Source organism: Pocillopora verrucosa, chromosome 8 (genome assembly GCF_036669915.1).
Source record: "Pocillopora verrucosa isolate sample1 chromosome 8, ASM3666991v2, whole genome shotgun sequence".
Taxonomy (NCBI): Eukaryota; Metazoa; Cnidaria; class Anthozoa; order Scleractinia; family Pocilloporidae; genus Pocillopora; species Pocillopora verrucosa.
Window position 1 is genome coordinate 12,981,268 of NC_089319.1, and position 18,703 is coordinate 12,999,970.

Genomic DNA, 18,703 nt, shown 5'->3' on the forward strand with positions numbered 1-18,703 from the left:
TCGTTTTGATAACTGTTAACATGATGAGTTTTTCTGATCGTTTGACTTCCATACTCTCAGTTTTCTCTTTATTAAGAATAGGTTTAGCAACATCTAACATGCAAAATGCATGTTCTACAGGAAAAACATCATTGGATCTTGTTTACTGGGAACAAAAGCCTTACGTTTTCGAGGACAAGGAAAGAGGTGAAATCTCTGGTGCTATACCAGAAATCCTTCGCATCGTTTTCAAGGCTTGTTGCCACAAGAGTCCCAATATTTCGGCCAAGCTTATCGAGTATCCCAAATCACTGAAAACTACGATCGATCAGTACTCAGAAGAGATCATTATTCCTGTGGGACGGAGAGTCGGCCTCGAGAACACGATATTTCTACGTCCTTTTGTAGGCTCGGTTCATTCGCCTGGAATGGCTATTGTGGTACAGAGGAGTATTCCAGGCGAAGAACTTCTAGCCGCCATTTTGGATTCTTGGCCAATTGTGATTTTCATTGGGATGTCGTTATCTCTCAGTGGAATTGTCATGTGGGCTCTGGTAAGAGAATTGGTCTTAATTGGCTCAATTAGTTTTACATCAAGGGCAAATTATGTTACACAGCAACATGGACATTTCGATCAGATTCTTAAGAGTAAAGCTAGTTTGAGTAGAACTAAGTAGCTTTTTGTTGATCATACAGATTATCTCGAATCTTTACGAATCTACAAAATAGAGTTCACCTCAGCTGTTCGGCTTGCTGTGGCAAAATTATTTTTATATATATTTTGGTCACGTGAAGTTTGTAACCGTAGGAAAGTGCTGCATAGCTGCCATAAGGTATTTAAACAGGATCTGCTCGCGAACTATCAAGTTCTGTAATTCGTAAGCCCTTGGAATTGAATTATGAGTCTATAATGAGTCTTCTCTCAGTTCATTTACTAATGACTATAACTTTAATGTGCTATATCAACTCAAGTATGTTTTAATGTTGGTCTCACATTATGTATCCTCCAGGACAATCGTAAAAACTCTGAGGAGTTCCCAAAGTTTTTCCCAATAGGCGTATTCGAAGGAGTCTGGTGGGCTGCTGTCACCATGACAACAGTGGGGTACGTAGCTTACAAGATTATGCTAGGGAAGACAAAGAATAAAAAAGTATGAAGTTACAATTTGCTGAGGTAGAAAGAGATGAACACCAAAAGTATTTGTGACGAGACAAAAACTTGTTTGTGCTAACGCAAGGGCATTTTATTTGAAAGTGATCTTACTCTGTTTTTGGCAGGACGTTCGAACCCACCACTTGCCACTGATTGCCACCACACATTGTATCTCCTCGTTATGATCACCAATGTACAACAGCCAGTTCCCTATGTTCTTAGGGTGACCCATCTGAACAGGTTCTTCTGTAAACGGAGGTTTCTTCGTTAGCGTCTTCGGTCGAGTGGATACACGACTATCAATTTAATACAACGTAGCGTTAAAGAGGCTCCTGTTTTTATTGGATTCATAGTCATATCTGACTAAGTTTCTTAGGCATACATGCCGAGCAAATTGTAGTAGAATAACAACTAGCTGAGGGTTTATTTAACATTATAAAAATTAGCCCCATTATTTAGTTTGGTTTTAAGCCTCAAAGTACAGGTAACTATCTTAAGATAATGACTTGGCGATAATCTCCTTCATACGTACATTTGTACATGAAGTTTACTCTCATTTCATTTCTTTTTCTCTTCCTTTTCTAGTTACGGTGATAAAGTTCCTCGTAGTATTTTAGGCCGCCTCTTTGGTGTGGTATGGATTAATGTTGGTCTTGTTATCCTTGCTATCTTTATGGGAATAATAACAGCATCTCTCAGCAGTAACAGTCTTGAACAAGTTAACAACCTATATGGAATGCCAGTAAGTAGGTGTTCTTACTCTTTTCTTTCTCACACCAACGTCATTACGGATAACTTGTTAGCACTTGAAAGTTACACATGATGGCGTCAAATAATAGCTTTAGACAGGGTCGCATTACAGGTGTTAACTCTTAAACTCCCAAGATCTGACTGTTGATTCTCCCCTCTAGCTTCTGCACATTTCATTGTTAATTAGTCATGAGAATTGCGGTTAAATCAATATAGCAATTTCAACCTGATCAGTTTGCGTATTCTCATTACTCGTTTGCTGGATAATGTATGGATGATATTGGGAGAACTTACGTTTTAATTACTTCTGAGAGTTAAGGGGTTGAAAGAGTGATCTTCTGTTTTTGATTTCACTCACTGACTGAACATATTAATGGGAAGTACTAATTGGTCAATCAGTTCATGGTTACTGGAATGCTTGAATGAGCGTTTTTTGCAAATTGAGGTCCGAAAAGGCTGCAACTTCTTGAGCGAAAAAGCACTTCCAGAATGGAATAAAACTGCAGTTGTTTCATTGTGACCGTGAATAGCTACTGCGAGGAAAAAAAGGGGCAAACAAGCAGAGAAGAATGGCGTGGGAGAATCAGTTTCAACTTTGCAAATCCTGATGAGTATTTCAATGGTTTCTCAGGTGGCGGTTTTGAATGGCTCTGCTGAGGAACAGTTAGCTATTTTACAAAATGCTGAGGTGCACGGTAAGTTCAGATTTCTTTAGATTTACATGTTTTGCAATCTCGATCGATGCACAGCTGCTGTACCCGAATCTTCCTCTGCAATAATTTTAAGAGTGATTGGTTGTCACGTTGTTTGACCATTGCGTACGCTGTGCAGTTTTAACGTTTTCAGTTCTGAAAAGCGAATGAAGGATAAATGAACACAGTGACAACGAGAGATATCTGGGGGCTGATCTTTTATTGAGCTGAAAACAATAGGCTTAACCTAATTGTTCGAAAGTTGTCTTCAAATTTTGGTAAATTCGGTGTCACTGTTTTGAATCCTACCTAGCAATCTGGCCTGTCATCTGTGACGTACCAAAGTTTAGTTACTCCTTTTTCTACCTCTATGCAGTGGCTTGAGTAATGTAAGAAGCTACGGGAAGGGGATTCTTGGTCAAATAAGGTTTTTTCGTTCCGATCAGAGCAGCAGTTGTTTGTGAACCGTGCGTTGTGGTTTTGCGAGTGTAGCTAGGATACTAAGCTGTTTCCAAAAATGGCGGCGTCCATAGGCGGGTTTTTGGATACTGGAATGTAATATCAAAGGGCATTAAACAGTAAAATTTGATTGATATCTCTTAATAGCGGTGTTTAAAATCAATCGGGTTTTAGAGAATACTTATAAAATAAAACCGAAAACATGCGTTGAAATTGTGATGCATGGTAATAACACTCAAAACAATTGCCTAGATGATGGAAGTGAACGAACGATCGATCCAATTAAGGATACTTTTATGTATTGTAGGAGCATCATTTGTCCTATGCTTAGAGCATTTTCATCAGTAATAAACTTTCTTTTTCGTTTTAGTCAAAACAAGTTACGACGAGTTGTACAAGAGCGTCAAGAGCGAGGAGACCGTGTTAGCTTTAGTAGATATTTTCAGCACTACTCAGCACAGTGAATATTACAATACATACAAGTTATATGTGGCCACAGTCCTGGGTGAGCCTGTCATTTACGGAGCAGTGTTACCCAAGACTAGCGCGGCCCTAAGATCGTGTTTCCTGAGTTACCAAGGGAACCATCAGTTGGAAATACACGAGATTTTGGAAAAGTTCAGCAAAACAAAACAGGTATTGTTATTCAATTCTGTGGAGTACTTTTTTTAAAGAGACAATCAGCAGAGGTTTGCGTTAGATAGGTCGAGCGGCTAATGGGGAACATAAATAAATAATAATGGTACGTGTATATTCACGATTAAACCGATTAGATGTTTAAATTTTGCATGCAGTAAGATGTGCCTGGTTCTGATATGCTGTATGCAACTACACTCAACAATAACTAATGGACGTCTTAGAATTTCGTTTTTGGGTAACAGGTGCATAAAGACAAAAATATGGGGTATTTTTCTTAGGGTACACAGTGTCTGCAGTAACTTCGCTTTTTTGCGTTGGGGAAAGATCTTAATTCATTTATACCATTATTAAGGCAATTGATGAAAATCTGTTGTTCTATTGATCACGAAAAGAAACTACATTGAGCCTCTTTAAGCAAAACAATAATAAGAAAAGAAAAGTGTTACAATTATTTGATCAAAGCCCGTTAACGTTCTCTATAGCCTGGAAAAACAAGCTCCAATTATCTTGAATACCTTTCAAGTAAAATTCTCCAAATTCGAAGAAATGCGTTCGGCTGAGCCGTAGTATTTTTATCCCTCCTCTTTTTTTAGTATGGCGGTGACAACTCAAGCTCTGGTGCAGACTACTTTGATGGTAACCTGTTTGGGTACGCAGTTTATGGCATGTTTGGGTTGTTCTTGCTCGCCTTAGCTGTTGGTCTTTTCTGGCAGTATTACCCGCGGGAAAAGAAGGCGCAGGAAATTCAAAATCGGAAAGGTAAACTACTGCAGTTAAATATTTGTTGTCAGTTTTTACTTCAAGATTTCAAATTTCTTCCAACTTTTAATAGACTGGTTTATTTTGTCTCGTAGTCATCTAACATGGGTTAAGAATCTGCGCCAACGTAAACATTTCGAGCCGACAAAGAACGAGCTTTTTATTCAATTCACACAAATTGACCATTGCAGAGAGAGTAGGAAAACAAAAATGTTTGTTTGGAATCGCATTTAGCGTCAGCAATTTCCCGCATATACATACGGGAGTTGTCTACATATATTTCTTTATATAGTTTTGGCCAAGAACTTTCCTTTTTTCCGTAACGTAAAGAAGTTTACAGACCGAGCATTGAATCTACAAGTTCACTTTATAAAGAAAGTTGAAAGCCGTTCCTTGATATCTATCTACTAGGACATCAAGTCTGCGCGCGTGACGATCCCACACTTTCTAAATAAAATCACGTAAATAAAAGAAAATTATTAATAAAAACGTACAAATTTATCAGACGCTGCTTTTCATGTAGCTGTTGGGAAATGAACATCTTTAAAACTTTTTGCGATAATTATTCGACTGTGTAGTTTATATTGATGGATAAAATAGGTAATTTTAACCGGTTGTTCAAGTTCTGTAGGAACTTCACACCAACTTAACCTGGCCGAAAATTTACAAAAGCCATTCTTGTTCTATTCTTTTGTCAGCAAAACAAGACGTCTTCAAACCTGACCAGAAGACAGTAAAGACAAATCTGGAAGTGAACGGTCACCAGAGGAATACTTCGTCAAACTGTGGCGAGCACACGGAGCGACTCATGGCCGCTCAAAGTGCAGAGCTGTTAGCCATGGAAGATGAGCTTAAAGCTTTCCGCAAGAACTGGGAAAAGAACTTCCGAGCTCTACAGGAAAGGCACAAACAAGAACAGCAACGCTTGTTTGAGCTAGACAATTTGGGCTACGAGATGTAAAAGAAACGAAACACAAGGACAAATAATGAAGGCGCAGACTTTGGCACAGCACTTTCTTTAAAATGTTTGCCATGATTTCGATTTAGTTATCTATTAGTTTCCTAATAAACATAATTGAAGAAGTGTTAAAAATACTGCCAACAACTCATTACTCCCTAACTGCCAGCTGAGGTTTCAGCTCACATTCTTCGTCGTCTATAATACGTTTATAGATAAGTCATACAATTTACATTATCAAGATCAGTTGTAAATATTGCACATCAAACTGTACTTTTATTTCGGTAACATTTTAATGATAAAAACACCTTACTGAGCCACTAGAACGTTTGCAAGCGAGATTGTGTTGGTTATGGAAACCAAGTATACAGTAAACTTAAACACATACTGAATACACTGTTCCTTGCCTGAAAAATGGCTCTGGAAATCACTGCTTCAGAGTACAGAAAGGAGACGGAAGCCCAAACCAATATTCATAGCGTGCAGAAAAGTTACGTTGTCTACTCTTAAGATCTCTGCATTAGTTGTTCAGCAACAGTTCACGACTCTATGCAAGAATCTACCACTCGGTTTTTTTTTATCTTGTCAAGTGCAATAAATAGGTTAACAGGGGTATTGGCTAAGTAACACTCATAAAAATCTTTTCATTTACTAAGAGTGACCACAAATCAATCCATCGAATAAAAAACAAACAGACCAACATTGAAGGAAGCGCAACTCTAAGGCGAAGAGCGACATAATATCTGTCTAACAATCTCTATGGCTTTTCTCCTTACCTCTCTTATATTCCAACAATACAGAATTGGCTTAAGAGTGGAGTTAAAAAACAAGAAGGTTCTTGCAAATGCCCATGGTTTAAGAAGAGGTGGAACAATGCCCTGAATTGCCATACAGATTATAACTACTAACAAGGGAATGTAGCAGATAAGGACTGAAAACTGTACACAGATTGCGTTAGACACTGTCTTCCTGTATCGTGCAATGTTCAGAGGAGGATGGCCATTTGGGTGTCCTCGGCTGTGACTTTGTTCTTGTATTTGAACTTGATGGCGATTAAGCGTCTGAAAAATCTTGATGTAACAGCAAGTTGCGACGGCTAAGCATAGCGAAATTGTTGTGATGAAGTAAAAGAAAAGGTGGGCAAAGGTGCCCATGACAATCACGTATGCGGTAGTGAGGAAAGTCCAAAAACAAACCACAGTTATTAGGACTCGCTTAAAAGTAACCACTTGTCTGTACCTCAAGCCTAACAGCAGAGCGAGTAGTCTGTCCACACTTATTGCACTTAAGGTAAATAAAGATAATAAACCTAAAATTCCCGCTAACCTGCCGGCGATGCCAAAAATCTTTGCACATAGACTAACACCGCCGTACTCTGTTAGAAACAATAACGCGACATAAAAAGGCTCTGCGAGAATCCCGACAAACAAATCAGTGATCGCCAAGAAACGCAGCAAACTCTTGGAAGGTGGATGAAGGGATGAGTCCTTATGAAAAGCCACCAGGATGAAAACATTGGCTAAAGTAGCAGTAATTGCCAGAAAAATGTTCACGGCTTCCAGAAACCGAAATGACTGCTTTTTCATTTGTGAAAGTCCTTGACAACCTCGGTATAGATCACTGATCATGACGGTCAGCCTACAGTTGGTCTGGGAGGAACGTTTTGTGCTAAAAATTCTAGTCGACTCTGCTCACTGACAACAAGCACGTTGTTTAAGATTTTCTTTTACAGAAAATAAAACTCATAAATTGCAAACACTCACGATGTCTTTGGTAAATCAAATTAAGACGTAAGATAATTAACAACCCTTATATAGTGTACATTAAGCGAAATATGCCTGCGCCTTAGCGCCGATTTCATTCTATATTCATTTTTATTACATCCGTTTCACCTGAGTGTCAGTTTATTTGATTATTTTACGAAACAAAATTGTAGGTGACATAATTTTTATAACTGACATTTTATACTTATAAATTTCAATGAAGCGGAGGTATGATTCAATAGTTATATATTCCATGCTTCATCTCCCATTTGCGTTTTAATTCTGTTTTATAGATTTGCTGTAATGAAAGTTTTTGTTGTTTGCCAAACTAAAAATTTAATTAAAATAACAATTTTTTCATGAGGGTGCTTGATTGATTTTGCCTCCTGCCATGAGTGCTTCTGTGAGGTCGTAATATAAGTAATAATTTACTCCGTACAGCTGCGTCAACAAAGACCTGCTTCAGGAGATTCCTAATTTGGATATGATGATACGATTTTAGAGCTGTTAAGGACATCTCTGATCTTCCAAAGAATCGGACTCCGCTGGTTTGAATCAGAGACGCGTACAAGTGACAGAAAAATTGATTTCAGACTTGTTGCAGCGCAATTTATACTTGCACAATTGACATATTTCGAACTCATGACCGGCTCCCAATCACCGTGATTGGCGGGTCAGCTGGTTGGAGCGTCGCCACGGCATCACCGCAGGGCAGCATGGTTTCGAGTCTCGTTCAAGGCTAACGTTATTTGAGACATACAACTCCTTTCGAGAATTGCTACTACTTTAGTACAATATTCATCTTCTCAGCCTTTTAAAATAATTAGCCTACGGCTCACCTCCGTTGTCTACTCACCGCATTTAACTTCACAGCATTACTTACTTAACCGCAATACAGTTTTTAGGAAACTTTATCATTCTCAGAAGAAAAAAGCTTTCGGCATTGCTTTGCGAGAGCAATGCCATATTTTTAATTGCTGTTGTGCTTCAAAACTTAAATGAGTGAAACAATCAAACTCAGTTCTTCTTTTATGATAAACACCGATATATTTTTATGTGTTTTGTCGTTTCTATTTTGTCTCAGTGAATCTGACTCGAATCTGCCACACAAGAATAATAAGGCAGTAGCACTTAATTTTATTAGGAATATGTCTCCTACTTTATGCTTAGGAGCAGAAATGTTTATTCATCGTATTGCCTTATTTGACTACGTTTGCTCGTTTAGATAAGTACACTTTTTCCAGGCTACATTTGCTCTCATTTGTTCTTTCAATACTAAAACCTTGTTCACTTTCTGAGCGAGCTTTGCGCTAGAAGTACTTTTACATGATCAAAACATGCCTAAGAGGGGGAGGGTTTGTCTAAGTCCCAGGCCCCAATTACGAATTATCTACCAGAAAAGCTACAAGGACTAAGGATAAAGTTTGCAGTATTGTTTTTTTTTTTGTGCCCAATGAGAGTCAAATGGCTTCTGGGACTGGTTTAGTGAGGAACTCTCTGGACCCCCCTCTCACCCCTTGGTCTTCGTGGATGGTTTTCAATTCCGTACCATCGGTGTTAGTCAGTGGTGACACCCTGATGTTGTGACTTTGACGAACAAGTGTGAATGGAAAAAATAACCCTAGAAATTAAGGAAGACATTATTTTTAAACTTGAACAAATCGTACTCACCATATAACGTCTTTAGTTGCTTGTCTCGAATAAACAAAGGATACCACGTGACTCATGTGTTCACCTTGTATTTGTTATTTAAGGTTGAAAGCTGCAGAAAGGATCGTTTTCACCTGAAAGAATTTTTAAGCTGAAGCACTGCAACTATAAGCTAGTACATATCATCAAACCAAAAAACGGAGCCCGTAGTGTTTCTCTGAATGTTAGTCCGATTCATGAAGTTAAATCCTGAGGGAGAGGGCTCGTATAAAGCGAACTCAGATACTAAAAAACCATCGCGCTGTGAATTTGTCTTCTTTTTCCTTCCTCCTCTTTTTTCTTTTCTTTTTTTTTTCTATTTCGGCTTATCAGTAGGCCTACCAAAAGTAATAAAGATAGCATATAAAGAGCTGTAGCCTTCTCAAAAATTGGAACACATCATTTCGGGTCTGCGAAATATTATGAGGGATAAGCTAAGTGATCCAGGGCAAAAATTACGTCACGACTATCTTTGCTAATCAGTCGTTTTGAAGATTATTAGATTTTGTCCGAGAAACCAATTGAAACAGTAAAAAATGGAAACAAAATTTAAACTCATGACGTCTCATTAAACACATTTCCGTTTTTTTTTCTAATTTAACGATAAGCCGCTCCTTGCTGTGTTGCTCAGTTTCATTTCTCGCAAGTTTTAATTATTTATACACCAATATTCTTTACTGATCTTCATTGTATGAGAATAAAACACAGTAAAGTTTTAGTGTTGATTTTTTTCGAAGTTCATCCATAAAATTTTTTACAGCACTTTCCCGGTGGTGTTACAGGAAATTCAAAGTTTATTAACGAAGGCTCAGTCATTTTTTTTCGTAAAAACTTAATCTGAAAGTTGGGTAAGGCAAAACTTAATGACAAAGTAAATAAAATTTTTCTTGATTTTACCACCGAGCTCAAACCTTTGTCGAATCAAACGACGGTTTCGATCCTACTGATCCCTGTAGAATGCAGAACACTTGTCCGATATGAACCTTATAATGACCCAACTCACAACTGATTTCTCTGTGGCTCAATGTCAGGTCATCAAAGCGCAGAATCCGAAAGGTGAACGTGTTGAATTTTGATAGAAAAAGGGTTTTTTATCCCCAAATTTCGTAGGTCCCAGGCCCGAAACCATATTTTTTCAATCCCAATCTAAGGAACAATTGCGCGAGTCTAAGTTCAAACACTTGCTCACTCTTTTTGATTTCCTCAAATTTTATCGATTGATTTCAAAATAATCGGTTTCTCGATCCAGAATGTAAAAACCAACCAATGATTAGCTTTTCGGTCCGTAAAGTGACTGTAATAAGTTAACGGACCTTTCGAAAAACAGTGTTTTATGATGCCGCCTAACTTTCACGGGATGTTGACGCGATGGCTTTGGATTTCTGGTGATTATTTGAATCCAGGTCGTTTCATGCTGACGTAACCGTGATTAGCTCGCCCACAGAATAGGTCACTTGGCTTTAAAACAAATATTATTCACAGTATCTACAACATTACAATGCGATTTTTATTGGTCTTATTAGCATAAAAGACATACATTATGTTATGGATAAGCCTGAAATATGTACATTTGTGGAGTAAAAGAAAGTCGATGGCTCCTTAATTTGAACTTAACCGCACCATACTCCTCGAATAATGCCAATAGCTGCTCGTCTGACTTCTGTGATCTTCCAGCAGTAAAGGATCGGATTCAGTGTTGAATTAAAGTTGACAACAGTTTTAGAAAATACCCATGCGGAAATAAGATTTGATGTGGTATGGCCATGCACCATCAATAATACAAGAGTTACACCAAAGGGCAGGTAGCAAGCCACTAATGAAAATTGTATCCATAATGTACTGGACACTGTCTTTCTGTATCGAGCTATGTTCAGTGGCTCGTGTCCGTTTGGTTCACCTTGATGAAGATTTTCTTGTACTTGAGCTTGATGCTGAAGAAGCTTTTGATAAATCATTGTATAACAACAAATTGACACCATTAGAAACAGGAGAACAGTGGCCGTGACGTAAGTGAGGAGGACTGTAAGGATGTCAATCCAATTCACCGTGATAATGCAGCCGGCGATGACAGTCCAAGAACAGACCACGATAATTGCAGTTCTCCGTAAGGTGACCACTTGTCTGTATCTGATGCCCAGGAACAGAGCGAGAAATCTGTCCACGCTTATTGCGGCAAGTGTGAACAAAGATGATAAGCAAAGGGCTGTACTAATGTAACTGGTGAGTTCCGTTGTGAAGGTAACAATATCCTCAATTTTATATTGGAATGCCATCAGTAGTGTGATGAAAATTGGCAGTGAAATAAGCCCAGCACATAAATCAGTGATCGCCAGGAAGCTTAACAAGATCTTAGACGGTGGATGGAGAGATGACTGCTTTTTCAGGGCAGCTAGAATAATAACATTACCCAGAATAGAAGTGATTGCGAATATGATATTAAGGAATATAAGAAACCATAGTGTAGGTGAATGAACTCCCACCAAACCAACGAAACGTGCTTTGTTTCATCTGACATGTTCTGTGTTGGGAATCTGCTATCGCCTACTTACGGTTTACTTTGATACTGTATTGAGAATTTGAAGTCAGTCTTTGAGGTCAGTAGTAGCAAATCTAAATTAGCCAAGGTCGCAAACGGGTATGAGCTGATCCAACCAGCTGCTGACAAACTAAGTTTGGCAAAATGTCGCCCGTGAAGGTCAGAAATTTACATTTAACTAAAAGCCGAATGTCATCAAACTTAATCATTGAACAACCGGATTTCGAAGTCGCTCGAAATGACAGTATGCTTTTAGAAGAGGTGTTTGTGTTTGATTTGTGATAAAGGAGGGCATGTCAAATATATTTTTAACTCACTTATGTCAGTATGATTCTGATAATTGAATTTTCTTCATTGTTATCATTAAAGCGAGTAGAAAACGTCTAGGGGGAAACTATTTATTGTAGTCTGACTGCTGTTAAATTTCGTTCTTTTTTAGTTCGTGAAATGAAATTAGCTCATTACTACATTTTGAACATATTTTTAGAAATGAAGTGGGCCGATAACTGGCCATAAAAACATGCAATTATTGGTTACATCATGGCGCTACCCACGTAAGACCTACCTACGTTTGCACGTACATACGTGTCTCCAAGACCATATCACACCACGTATCTACTTGTGAACATACGACAAGGGAGCATCTGATAATTCCACTCACTCTTTCATTAATCGAAAACAACATTTTGAGTTTTTAATAAGGTGCAATACTTTTGCTAAAGAACTGTCAAAAATATGCATGGAAATGTCAATTTCACGGAAGTGAGTTTTCTACTCCATTAAGCGCATTACAATCAGAAAATAGTTTCCGACTTAAAATGAAGCTTTCAGAAATTTGGTAAAAGACTCGGAACATATAATTTTTTAGTAAGCGTATAGATTTTCTTTAACCTTTGACTAAACGAACTGTTGTGTAACGTGGATCTGTTATGTCATTTTAAATTTTGATTTTTCGGAATCTTGAACGTATAATGGAGCCAGCAGAAAGGTGGTTGATTTTTATGGATCACAAGAGCAAAGCAAAATACATAGTTTTTAAACTTAATTCGCTGACTTTACTGAAATGAAGCTTCTCAACATTTCATTGAAGGATGATAGGGCCCAGTACATTATTTTGCAAGCTGTTCTTTTTCTTTGAACATTGACTTCGTTCAAGAATTATTATCAACCCAACGAATGTATAGATATATTTTAAGTCTATAAATTGGAGCTTGGATGATTTTTCTCCGACGGGATGTGTACTTGTATGGGCAACCGAAAAAATTATCCTCGTGTGAACTTTTCCTCTTCTTAAAGTTTTCAGAAATTTAAACACTTGAAAAAATGATTGATTTTAACCTTGTCATCCAAATTTGGAAAATTTTGATCCCCAGGCGGCAGATTAAGTGTTCAAAGTCGCAAGATGTAACCAGCTTTAATTTCCCCTCGTCGCAACTTCTCTCATTTTCCTATACCGCAGGTCAACTTTTTTCAAAATTCGAAAGTCAGCATGGTCAGTTGGTTTTTTTCCAAGAGACGATCACTAATCTCCCTTACGGATTATTCAAGGGAAGTAAATTGATATAAAGGGGAGTGGCAGTTCATTATTTATACGGACGACTTGATGTCTTTCAGATAAATAAACTGTTAACCAAGTGATGCCAAAGGTAAAATGCCAAAATGTCCTGCAATTATTCAGTATAATTTCATGGTTTATGCTGTCAAATGCCTTACTCATATTCAGTGACACAACTGCAGTTAATTTATTTTTGTCTATGCTGCTCAGGATGGCTTCAGTGGTGCGTACGCGTATCAATGAGGTCTCTGTTAAGTGGAGTTTCATTGTTTCCACTCTGCGTTTGTAGATAATCTTTTATTCGACTCTAGATAAGGCACGAGCCGACTTAGAGCAACTCTCTCACACATCTTCGCATAATTGGCATGGGAGAGATGAGTCTGATATTGTTTGGTTCCTCGTGGTCGCCATCTTGACATCATGACCATTGACCGAACAACTTCTGCGACCTGTGAGCATTCCACTGTCATGAATTGAATTGATGGCCCAGTCTGGCGTTTCATTGGAACAAAAACTGGCTCTTAGAGGTCCTAATTACATTTACTAGCGAATGATTAATTTTGTTAACAGTGGCTTGTCCAACCGAGTAGAGGAACGATTAAACTCTTTAGCTACCGTATTATTAATGATGATACTAGGCGATTTTCACATTAATACACTTTCTTAGAGCACAATATCGAAAGAATACCGTAATCTGGTTCCAATCAGAGGGTTTCAGACCCCTTGGTATTTGCTAAGCAACACATGTAAACGTGAGACAAAAACGTAGCTGCTGTACAGTCATATCCATTCGAATTTTTGTGCCTTCACAGCATGTTGAAGTATTGCGGAGGCAGAAATTGCTGATCTTTTGCCTGTTTCTTGCCTGGTGTACGACTCCAAAATGTAGCCCCATTCGGGTTCCCACAATTGAATTAGAGATTTAAAAAAAATTGACAGTACTGCTTTTTCAAAATCACATTAAGGAACGCAATCTGGCAGCCTGTATATAGTAAAAGTGATCTCAAATGAAAGTTTGTCGAGATTCCTTCACATTTTTAACAGGATTGGCAACAGATGTAATCAAAACTAGAAACAAGTCGAATAAACCCTGGGTAACTGGAGGTTTAAGGAAATTTAAAAAATTCGTAGTCAGCTGTATAAAAATGGCTAACAGCTCGTTACTCTACAAACGTGAACGCAACAAAATAGTTGCCATTAACAAAATATATCGCGCAGTTTATTGCGATAATATACTTAAAGATTCTACAAACAATAAGAAAATGTGAGACACCATTAATGTGATTATAATCAAAAAGGGGCAATCTTTTAGCATTGACAAATTGCAAGTAAACGACAACAACCATTCTCAATACCAAATGCTATCAACAAATACTTCTGCAGCGTTCCAGCTGAACTTGTATCTAAACTGCCCCAAGCAAATCACCGTCCCCCGTCTTATATGAACAGTGAAAAAGAATCGTTTCGCTTTTCTAAAGTAAAAATAAGGGGTACTTATTATGTCACTTAATTACAGTCCATGTTAACTTTTTAAATTTATTTGGACATCCGAAAAACAAAATAAAGACATCGTAAGAACATGTATACATTGTATTTGGACAAAATTAGTCTGAATGAGTCGCGAGATTGGTCAAGTTAGACAACTGAAAAACGCTTCTCTTTCAGTATTTTTCCTGTTTATTGTTATTACTTTTACCAGTTTATTCATTTTATCTAGTTTCTTTTTTCCGTATGACATTAGTAAAGAGTGATTAGTAAACTGTGATGCGTAATCTACTCTCTCGAAGTGAAAACCTTTTCAGAGTAAGATACAAAGAAAACTCTGTACAGCGTAGGGTAATTTGGGTTCATTGGCTACATTTTACCAAGATGGAAATATTTCAGGAAAAACCTACAGCCAGCTTCGAGGCAATTGAAGACAAATGAACGGAGGAAGCATATCGAGTCTAACACCCCATGCCGCTGAAATGAAATTTCTTTTGGAGCGAAAAGTCATTAAAACGAAATTAAGTATGTTTATTTATTATTTGGACCCAACACATTGAGCAGCTCCCAGTTGGCTTGTTAGCTTAGTTGGTAGAGCGCTGCACCGGTATCGCAGAGGTCATGGGTTCAAATCCCGTACGGGCCTGAATTTTTTTCAGGTCCTATTTTCAACTGTTCGTTTCAGTAGTGTTCTTAGCTGCGAAATCTCTTAATTTCGTTTCTTCACCGCAGTACAAATATATGAATTTCATATATCTAAAATCATCAAGTCATTAAAAGTTATCAAAATACATATTTCTGAAAAAATATACACATCTCCTAATAAAAAAACACATTTTTCTGAAACAAATATGATTTCTCTGGTATTGAAAAAAGAATCTAAACATTGTATAATTATTTATTTTAAAGGATTAACTCAATAAACTTTGAATAGCACCATCAGTTAGTGGTGACTGTTATGACAGGGCTTCCATGCATTTTGAAAACTTCATTGAACCAAAAAGTTGATCAAACGGAAGTCTCCTGCCTCAATAATCAACAACCATAGAAAAACATTACTCGTTTCGATTAATACTTAAATCATTGCGAGTATTAGATTATAAATGTTTATAAACTCTTGCTGTGATTAAGAACTTTGAATAACATAAAAACAGAAGGCGTTTGGGGAAAAGGTCTCCGTTCGAATTTATCATAATCCGCTTTTCTGTTAAGCTAACCATAATTTTTAACAACGGATGAGAAACCGATCGACGAAACCGACCGAAAATTGAGGCAGCCAATCATATCATAGCAAAAATGAGCTAGCCTGTTTGGGGGGGGGGGGGGGGGGAATCGAGCGAGGCTTGGGTCGAGTCGGGTAATGGACACAGAGGTATGGTAATTTAAAGTATTTGAAGCTGGTTGGTCTAAGGGAGTGATCAATTGATATGAGTAGAAACTATGTCGATGGACAGCGTATCATCCTTTGAAACCCTGATTTTTATGCAACATGAAGAATATAGTGGAACCTCAATTTAGCGAAGTGCTATGGGACTGGGGAAATTGGTTCGTTGTATCAAGGGTTAAAGTAAACTTTATTCACACAGGGTAGCATATTCAGCTCTAAGGCTGGTATCCATAGGGGCCCTGTCTCTTAAAAATAATTTACATCAAAATTTTCAATTATATATATACATGACTAGAATTTTAGAACTACATTAACAGCCTAAGACTACAAAGCCAAAACACAATTAAGACCTAAAATAGTAGATAAAGATAGATAAGAGGGTTCGTTATTTCGCAAACCTCGATTTAACGGATTTGCGGAAAAACAACCAAAATGTTCGTTATATCAAGGGATGATTAAGAGATTTTAATATTTTTTGTGGTGTGACGTCGCGCCATCCAGCATATTGGGATCGGAACGATTACTATAAATAACATTTGTGCTTTAATTTCAATATGAAGCTACAGTACACTGCACAGGTCTGTACATTGCTACAGCACCTTGTTTTTAAAGCACGGAGGACAAATTTCAGTGGAAGTCACTAGAAAACGGAGAAACAGTGGCATTGGACTGGAAGGTCCTATTACACCTTTTACAACAAGAAGCCTTTAAAACTTAAATAAGATAAAGAGGTTGAATTCAACTTAGTAGAACTAATAAGAGACAAACAGGATAAAGCGGATCGTTAGATGCGTCAATAGTGTCAGTGGCCGGGCTGAAGAGTATCGTTCGTTATACCAAGGACTTCGTTATATAGAGGTTCGTTAAATCGAGGTTCCGCTGTGACTCTGTTTCTTCAACACTATAAATGACGTTCAGCAGATTTGAATGAATCGATCGATGTAAACTAAATATTTAAACCTTGTCTTTGGTTTTCTTTAACACCCTACTTTTCTTGCTGTCTTTACAACCGCCTTTCGAAGTTCTCGATGACGCCAACAATATAAGACTGGATTGACAGCGGAATTCATAAATGCCACCGTGTCAGTGAATTTCCATGCTTCTGAATAGGAAATGTTAGGGATCTGTAAAGCTATTAAGCTGACAAACAACGGCATATAACACAGAATCATCGCAAGGTAGTAAATAAAAGTGTTAAGAGCTGTGTTTTTTGATTCTTGATTGGAGCTCAGATTATTGTCTAGGCTTGCCACGGCCTGTTGTTGAGCATGAATTTGAAACCGATGCTGTAGAACAATCCTATAAATTCTGATGTAACAGTACATAGAAACTATCAGCAAAATTGCTATAATAACCGGTGCACAGATAAGAAAAATGTACGTGCTCCAAAGAGCCAAGAATGACGTTAAAATGGTGTTAAACCACAAGACTACTGATATAAACTTGGCGCGCTGTGTCGACATCAAGTTTGAATACCTCAAGTGATAATGCAAAGCTAAGAAACGATCAATACTTATAGCGGTCATTGCAGCGATAGAGACACCACACACGCTATACGACATTATTGACGAAACTTGTTTGAGTAGGAAGTTTTCCGTTAGTTCATTAGTTATGTACAACGGTTGAATGATGTAGCCAACCAGAAGATCTGATACAACCAGACTGCAGAGAAAAATCATGGACGGGGAACGAAGCGAAGGAGTTCTCAAGATGGCGGCTAGCACAAGTGTATTACCAATTATGGATATAAACATGAATGGTATATTGATAGCGCAGTTTATAAAAACCAAATTTTCAAAGTGAGAATGGTTTCCTCTGTTGTCTGGAACGTGTCCCATGTTACAACTTCGAAAAACCCACGGATTCTGACGTTTGGTTTAGCGTAGGAAGTAACACGGCTGAACGCAAACACGGCATGAAGTCAACTGATTTCAAAGGATGAATACACCACACGCAGAAAATGCCATTATCGTCAAAGCTTGTTGGAGCAAAACGTTTTTCTTTGTATGCTGTAGTTGCTTTCGTAACAAAATATAGACACGTTTTTTTAGGGCTGTTAAGAGGATATGAGGAAAGAAAACTTTTCTTTAAAATGAGATTTTTTTGTAGCTTGAAACGCTGGTTTTTGCCTCATCATTTGCATTTAGATAACTTACTAGAACTTTTCCGAAAGAATATTTTGATGAACCAATAAAAATTATACTAATTTGGAAGTCGTCCCTTGCATTTTTTATGATGCCGTTGGTGGTGAATTCATTCCTACATGGAAAGGGGATTTTTCTTATTCCATGCAGAGCTAGTTAACCTTACAGGTTGCGAGGTGAGCATCTATAGTTTCAGAAAAAAAGCTCTCAAACACAAAAACAACCGGCAATAAAAGGAAAAACTAAACCCTCATTGCAGTTAATGTGGCGACGTGATAACAACCCACAGTATTTGCGCCAAGAAACAATTCTTACTGTGAGTATTTTGAAAAACATCATTCAGTTTGATTAAAAATAGACCAGCTGTTATGGATTTCAACGAGAATCAACAAAAGTAATAAGAACGCTTTCAACATGTCGTGTGGTGTACTTAATGAAGACTGTGGAAATTATTTTTCTTGTCATAACATGCAGATGTTTCAGTCCCAAGCAACAATATAGCTCCTACTGCTTCAGTTCTTCTTTTATTTAATAAATTATTTATTAAAATTGTTTTATTTAATAAATCAATAATTTGAAGACTTTCGTTAGTATTTCTCGTCAGTGTTCACAAGCGTTGGTCGTCCTGTTCCAAATGCAACAGGGCTCATCTTCGCAGTGTGACAAACACGTAGAAAGTATTTTTAATGAAGAGTTAGCTGAAAACCGCACGATTCCACAGAAGTTTTATACACTATCTTCAGAGGATATCAATA

At 37.7% G+C, this 18,703-nt stretch overlaps 1 protein-coding gene across 1 annotated transcript; it reads left to right on the plus strand.

The window, feature by feature from the left end:
* Positions 1-13: 13 nt before the first annotated feature.
* Positions 14-5,804, plus strand: LOC131779965 (uncharacterized). Its single transcript, XM_059096583.2, has 7 exons — positions 14-533; positions 990-1,084; positions 1,718-1,874; positions 2,514-2,577; positions 3,404-3,669; positions 4,266-4,431; positions 5,130-5,804. The coding sequence occupies exons 1-7, from the start codon at positions 21-23 to the stop codon at positions 5,390-5,392; spliced, it is 1,524 nt and encodes a 507-aa protein (XP_058952566.2). The 5' UTR covers positions 14-20; the 3' UTR covers positions 5,393-5,804.
* The last annotated feature ends 12,899 nt before the right edge of the window (positions 5,805-18,703 follow it).

Coding starts and splice junctions, on each gene's coding strand:
- LOC131779965 (XM_059096583.2), top strand. CDS start 21: ATGATGAGTTTTTCTGATCGTTTGACTTCCATACTCTCAGTTTTCTCT. Junction 2,578..3,403: donor ACAAAATGCTGAGGTGCACG/GTAAGTTCAGAT, acceptor TTTTCGTTTTAG/TCAAAACAAGTTACGACGAG. Junction 3,670..4,265: donor AGTTCAGCAAAACAAAACAG/GTATTGTTATTC, acceptor CTCTTTTTTTAG/TATGGCGGTGACAACTCAAG.